General features: G+C 40.7%; 1 protein-coding gene across 1 annotated transcript; it reads right to left on the reverse strand.

Moving 5' to 3' along the window:
* Positions 1-321: 321 nt before the first annotated feature.
* Positions 322-5511, reverse strand: LOC123063437 (tau-cadinol synthase). Its single transcript, XM_044487253.1, has 7 exons — positions 5413-5511; positions 4397-4655; positions 3877-4249; positions 2011-2229; positions 1779-1914; positions 1427-1675; positions 322-612 (listed from the first exon to the last, which is right to left on the reverse strand). The coding sequence occupies exons 1-7, from the start codon at positions 5509-5511 to the stop codon at positions 322-324; spliced, it is 1626 nt and encodes a 541-aa protein (XP_044343188.1).
* Between the last annotated feature and the right edge of the window lie 2284 nt (positions 5512-7795).

Consider the following 7795-nt stretch of genomic DNA (forward strand, 5'->3'; position numbering starts at 1 on the left):
CAAGATCAAAATGGTACTATCCTGTTAATGTATACTCCTATGAACACGTGTCTTAGATTTAGAGATTCTCTTGGAGATGCTCTTAGGAACAATATATATATTCAGATGGTGCTGCAGTACACTATCCGTACTTGGTTGTGTATATTAATGTCCAATATAACAACGTACATAACAATAAATGCACTTAACAATAAAACATGAAATGAAATAAAGATACTGCATGATTTCACATGCTTACTGAAAACAAGAGTTAATTTTGACACAGGTTTGGAAATAGAGGCTCCCATAAAGAGAAATAAAGGAGAAAAGTTCAGGAATATATTAAAGCGGGATAGGCTTGGCGAACAACTTCTCGATCATCCCTTCACTGTCCTTGTTGTATGTGTAACCGTCTCCCCCGTCATGGAACAAGACTGACATGCTTGTAGTAAGGTTGATGACACGGTTTACAATTGGAAGCAGCGTAGTACAAACAAAGCGTTCACGGTTGATAGTTTTCCATGCATCTTCAACCAGACCATCGAGCACGGTGATAGCCACCTCACTTGTAACATGGTGCTCATTAATGTAGCATTCCAGAGAGCTTGGCACATCCATTTTGTTCTTTCCACGCTGCACACCAGGCACTTAATTAGCCAAAGTAGACATCATCTCATGCAGATTAATGGACTAGTTATTTTTTAGGCATACAAATATTTAATTTAATAATATTTATTGTGCTTCAATACTTTTATATATTACATGGAATAACAACATTTGACTTTGCACCTTTTTTTGCTATGGTTGTATCATGGTCTCGTTTTTTTATATTTACGAAGTTTGAAATCGTACCTCTAAATTTGATTCCCATATATTAACTTTCTTGCCTGGAAAAGGCTTAGTAGCATTATCTACTATTTACAATGTACATAATTGAATTATTGAAGCTAAGTTGCATGGCGTACTTTTGTTAATCAAAATTAGATGCCTTTTTTGAAACTTAACCATGCATGTGTTCCATATTTCTTTCTTCTGATGCCCGTTAGCCAATGTGTGTGTGCACTGCATGTACTTTTCCTTCTTATGTTTTTTTCCTTTAACGTGACCCCATAAAGGACAATTATTTGAATCAAATAATTAATAGTCACATATCTTATATATAATTAACACCTCATTGATGTGTCCTTCATGGTTTCATTTTGCTTTCTTTTTGTTGAACTCTCTTTTCTTTTAAGTGACTTTTGAAGGATAAACTACAACCATTCTTTTAATTACTTTCAATCCTAACCATAGAATACCACAGATTTGCATGTGTTACATAAATCGGATGTCTAGGATAACTAAAATAACGTGGATTAATATGGTGGCTCAAAGGGAGTCTCAAATTAGTATACATAAAGATGGCACATAGTGGTGATTAGTGTTTATATTGAACACATATATATACCTTAAATGCAGCCAAGTCATCCATGAAACGTGTCACCTTGCCGCAGGCCATCACAACATCAGTACAACCAATTGCCCACTCAAATGCTTCATTGTTTGCTTCAACATCCATACCAACAAGTAAACCGACACTTAGCATTGTACTACCAGAGGTGATGACTGACACATTGACTTGTTCTTGAAATCTTGGCATGTAATTGCGATGAAACCATTCAGCTTCTTGGAGATAATAGCTACTTAATGTTTGGAACTGCAGGAGAGAGGAAAAGTATAATGGACACAATTATGAACTGAATTAGCATTGAGTAAAGGGTACATAATGCATGCGCATATTAAAAATGAGCTGACGATACCCCTTTCCTACAATAAGTCATTCGATACTTGTCATCTTGTTTCAGTTCATCCTCAATCTCTTTGAAGGTATCCATCACCCTGGCATAATACTTCTTCAAGTAATCTGGCAAAAGTGGAATCGCACCCATGTCCCACCTACATTGCCAGTTATTTAGTTTTCGTATGGGAGATAATTAGCTACATTTGAATGAAAATTTATTCCCAAATGTGGATTAATAATTGGATTCCCACCTTTGTATGGCTACATTGAGCTTTTGACTGTCTTCCAATGTAGCATATGTATCGTAAGTGTCATCTAACAAGGATGCTAGAAGCACCAATTTGGCAAGAATTATTCGTGCTGGCGCATAGTTTTGCTCATAGTACACTATAAAGGACCAAAGGTAGAATTCAACTATACGATCTCGGGCGTAGCTTAGTCCCACTTCTTCATATAAACCATTGCCCCACCTGAATTAAACATTGAATAAGGTTAATTAATTCTATCTCTTTTTACGATGTACCGTAAAATATATATGGTTAGATGGACTAGAGATATATATCCATATCATGTTTTCTCAAGGCCCGAGTTGGACATGAAAACAGGTAAATATATTGTCAGACCAGGAATGTGGAGCGAATCAAATAAGGATACAACCTTGGCAACAAATAATTACCTAGATATTGTTCAGGAGTAGATAGTTTATTAGGACGTTACCATACAAAATATTTAAAATGGATTTAAAGTATCTATTAACTTGCAAACTGAGCAAAACTCGTCAATTTGATCCTACCAAGAAAAAAAGAAAAACAGGACATATCTTGTTTTCCTCTGTACATGTACCAATGCATACCAACCCATGAATGTTGCACCCCATCCATGTTCTACCTGGTCTACTCCATCAAATATACTTGTTTTTTTCTTTTCCTTCTCTTTCCTCTTTCAGATGTTTCTTTGTTTCATATCTTCCTTATCAAATGATACTCTTCTACCATATGTGGTTATCTTATTCTAAGGGTGTATATAGAACATGTTACAATTTATTAAACATTAAATATTAGCATCTAAAACTCCAACTTTCAATTCGACATCTGCATTATAACTCGGCATATCTCAATTCTCCAACTACTAGATTATAATTCAATGAACACCGACTATTAGATGGTAAGTCGTCATTTTTCAACTCTATAGCTACGGAATTATGACTCAAAGAACACAAACTTACCACATTATTTCACCAAACGTCAACTATTAAGTAGTATGCAACCCCACCTTTTAACTCTATATCTACCGGGTTACAGCTAACAGGGGATCGACTAAATTTACCATATAACTCACTAAAAACAAAATTCCTACTGATAACCAGTGAACAACACATTTCAAACTCTATAGTATCTATACAATGCACCGCTCAAGAAGCTTGTAGTAAGAAGTAGATAGTTTTCCATCAATGTTTTGCATGGAAGATCTTGGCATAGACACAAACAAAAAAGTGGGGACTATTAAAGGAACATATCCCTTTACTCAACAACACATGCCCAAAAGTTCTGGACACATAGGTAGAAAGAATGGGACACTTTTGAAATAGAAAATTAGTATTAGAAAGAACGGGGGAAAGAGAAATTCACAAGAAAGCTAAAGGAGACCTACAAGGGAAAGAAAAATACTAATCCTACAAGGCATGCAACGAAAATAAAAGCATTTTTATTATGTTCTAATTTCTCAAAAATGATGTTTCTTTATACTTGTGATGTTTAGGATTAAACTCGAGGGAGTGCACATAACATAAGCCCAGAGATACTTAATTGAGACATAAATCACTAAGGTCAAGATAATGAGTATCAGTAAGGCTTTATTTGGACGACAAGAATCAAATGTAAAAGTATGGGAATTAGTTACCATGTCTTGTGGATTCAATGCGTTAGAAATGTTCCTGTTTGTATACCCGCATAACCCAACATGGGGCTTGAGCTTATATATCTATAGTCCACCAAAACATATGAAGACAAGAATTTTATTTGTTCCAAATGAGACGACTAATTGATCTAATAGCATCGTGAGAAAATTGTTGAATACCCAAAAAATCACTCTGAGTTAGTATGTCAAAGGCAGCATACCAAGAAAATGCCTTGAGCTCTGTCTGGTGAGCCAGCTGCAAAAGGTTATAATCCAACTTTGCAAGCTCTAATATGGAGGGATTGCATTCCTGCTCCATTTTGTACTCTGCAATATATTGCAGTGCCTCATATCTCTTCAATGTCCTTGGCAGTGGTATCTGAAGGAACCGCCTGACTTGTTCAGCTAATGGGGACGCAAGGTCATTTACCATTGCCTGAAGGCGATGCCTTGAAAACAACATAGCGCTTTCTAGCTCGACCTCTCCAGGAATGAGAAGGTAAGATGCATTATACAAGCTCAGCAAACCCCGAGGGTCACTCATTATCTCATCGTTGAAGGTCCCATCTGCCTCTTTGAACTTGTCAAATTCATCTGTTTCAAAGAATACAAATTATCCATCTGTCAATCCAAAAGTACAGCCTCATACATCTACTTTGCAAACTCCAGAATCCTCTTGTTAAAAACAAAGAATGTCTGTAGTAATTTTGGTAGTGGATGTTCAGCTTACACTCTGCATACCTGGAGAAACCCACAGTCCATGCTGCCTAAGCAGGCGAAATCGGAGAGCAACATCGTGGAGGCTAGAGCTATCGAGTTCAGCACCGTGTATGTTGCTTAATGCAGTGGCGATATGTCCCTCAAAGTGATGGTCTATGCTCAGATGTTCAAGTGTATCTACTAGCTTCATTGTTCCAACCACACTATCGCTGCAAAACTCGAACAGTTCACTGGTTACCTTCTTTAATTGATCGACCCTCTCTCTCAACCGTTCCTCCGACTGCAATAACCAAAACCACGTATATTATGTTTAGTTAGAAAAAGATTTTGATGCTTATTGGTGTGGCATGACTAAAAAGAGTTCATCTCAGGCCTCTGCATTCGAGATGGCTCAGGTCAAACTTCTTATAGACTAAAAAGCAAAGCGACTGCAGGAACAGTCACTAAGAAGAAATACCTCTGCATCTCGTTGGCAATTAAAAAAAGTGATGAGAATAAAGACACTCTGTTATCTCGTTCATCGGAGACTAGTTAATGTTATGTTATGAAGAGATGTTAATCTGAGAACTGGATTGATGGATAGATGCTGTTTCTTGGAGAATATTTTACATGTCTTTCCACTACATACAATTCTTAAACCGATGCAAGGGAGACCTGTCAAAATATGTAGTAAAGCTTGACAAAATTAAACTAGAGATGTCAAGGTGATTAGCAAGACAATATATAACTATGTTCACAGGTGCAACTTGAGCAGTCCAATCACTTAAGTGATTCTCATTCTTTCTGAAAATATATTAAATGCATTTTTCTGAAGTGGAAGGTAAACCCCCGCATCTGCATCGAATGGTGCACACAGTCATCTATTATTGCATAGTTACATCATCCAAGTATGTCATAAAAAAGAATAAAAATATAAAAGGCTAGCACAACCAGATGGTAATAAGATTACATGACACCCTCATGCCTATTAAAATGCATATGTACACTTGTTACAGCAGAAGTAGTAAGAAATATAATATAAATCTGAATGAACATGCCTGCAGTGGTTCCGGAGTATAGTTGATAAAAAAGTCACCCCATATTGTAGGTTCGAAAGGTGGTGCCATCTTAGCAGCAGGTGGGTTACTAGACGCCATGTCTATGCGCATGTGAACTCTTCTCGAGTAGAATGGCAAATTAGGCGGCCTTATATAGAGACCAAATAAACTGTAGCTACAAAATATAAATGTTTTACCCTGCAATATTCTTTAAAAAATGTAAAGCTACTGTAGCTATATAGAGACTAAAGCAACTGTAGTTTTCTCAATCACTAACATAGGACAGTTTCTGGCTCAGAAAAGACAAAAGGACATGTTTTGCACATTCCGGTGTTCCCTTGATCCTAATGGTTGAGCCGTAGAGAACGGAGCAGCACCTGACAAAATCCGGGTGGCCCCATTTCAAAAACAGATTTAAAAAAACGGAGATAATAAAGAGAATCTTGACTCTTCTCATTGACTGAGACAGCTAGGAAATAGCAAAATCAAAATAATTGGGGCAGCTTTATGTTGACTCTTCTCATTGACTGAATCCGGATGGCTACTTCAACGCTAGACCCCAAACGGACATCCGCCTTATCTGGATTTCATCTGTTTGGGTCGAAAAAAAGGACGGCTGTGTTAGATTTTCGACATCCATCTACTGGTGCAACCAACCGGCCGGCTTGGACTAAAAAAATATGAGAAAAAAACCGGCCTCACATTTAAAAAACATACAATAAACTTAATTAAAACTCAAATAAACTTAAAATAGTCCACAAAAGTCCTCGACGCACATTTAAACTTAACTTAAAATTAATAACATAAACAAATGATAGATTTGCCGCAGCCGTCGTCCTCGTTCTCGTTGTCAATGGTGGGGTCGATGTACGACGATTGCTGCCATAGGTGGGCTATCAGCCCCTACGGCAGCTGCTAGGCCGGAGACGCGAGTACCACCTCTGACCGTGGCGGGGATGGTGGCCACGTGTCGGCGCCCATCCACACGGGTGGCACGGACATGTACTCAGGAGTGCACAACACCGTGTCCGAATGCGTAAAGGACTGCCCCACCAATGCCGCAAAGGGTGGCTCCTTGGTGGCCTCCCCCTTCACCTCCTCCATGGCCTCCTGTTTAACTTGCAGCTCTGAGATGGCGATGTCACCAGCGGTGGAGAGGGCCACCATCTTGTCGAGACCCTTCCATTGGGCGCGGTCGTGCTCCCGGACGGAGTCCTCGAGCACTCGCCTCAGAAGCTCACTGGAAATTAAGACGCGCCATGGAAATTAAGATGCTACAGCCGTGCTCCACAAACGCGCCTTATGTATCCGGGCGGTCGGCCCGGTCACAAAAATGAGACTCGGCCGGGCTCCTTAAACCAGCTCTATACACCTGAACTAACCTGACACCCCTGATATCCAGCTCATATATGGGGCCAATAAGAGAAGGCCCGGAGCCGTCTGGGCATGTCCATGACATAAGACTGGCGGGCATGACGCACACGAACACAACATGTCTGAAAAGAATGGTCCTAAGGGAACGCCGCTCTAGCACGCTGTCCAAGGGGCCAAATCCGGCTATTTAAGAGGGACGGTGGCACCCAACCCTAGCTGCACTCATATTTCCCTTCCCTCTGTACCACCACTTCCTATCAACTCGCAGCTGGGAACTCGCCATCCGCCTATAGCCATGGCCCGACAACGGATCACCACTTAAGCAATGCTCACCCCGGAGCGTTGGTTAGAGCTCCTTGAGGATATTCGGGACCGGCAGAAGATCGGATTGCAGCCGGCCTGCTTTTGGACTCGCCGGAGCAGAAGGAGGTACTTGGTTGCATGTGTTGCATGTGTTGTATGGATTATGTACATAGTACCAACTAGTTTTTGTGTTGCATGCGTTGTATGGATTTGAGGTACTTGGTTGCACAAAAGACATCCGTCTTCGTAGCTTTGAGAAGAAAGAAATGAGATCTTGCCTCCTGCCACCAGGGCGCCTTCGTCCGCCGCCGTCCTCCGGCGGCTCCCCTCCGCTGACGACCTCGGTCGTCGGTGGTGGGGGGTTGCCAGATCCATGCGTGTGGATTGTTTTAGGAATTAGTTTCTTAGGATTTTGGGTTGTTCATCGTCATGGCTTCGGCGGAGGCAATGGCAATGCCGACTAAATCTTCAGATCCTTCCGCAACGAGGTGATCCTCTTTTGGGGTGGATTTGGAAACCAGACTGTTCAAGCAAGGATGGTGCGGCGGCAGCGGTATCCTCGCTGTGGACTTGTGTCCTCGGGCTCCGCCGTTGCGATGACGTTTGGTCCAGTGCCGGCGTGGAGCTTGGGAGGTAGTTCAGGAGCGGATGCAGATTGTGGTCTGCATCGACGGCATCTGGAAGAAAGTGGGCCTGGGTTCGTGGT

The sequence above is a fragment of the Triticum aestivum genome, chromosome 1A, assembly GCF_018294505.1.
Source record: "Triticum aestivum cultivar Chinese Spring chromosome 1A, IWGSC CS RefSeq v2.1, whole genome shotgun sequence".
NCBI classification, from domain to species: Eukaryota; Viridiplantae; Streptophyta; class Magnoliopsida; order Poales; family Poaceae; genus Triticum; species Triticum aestivum.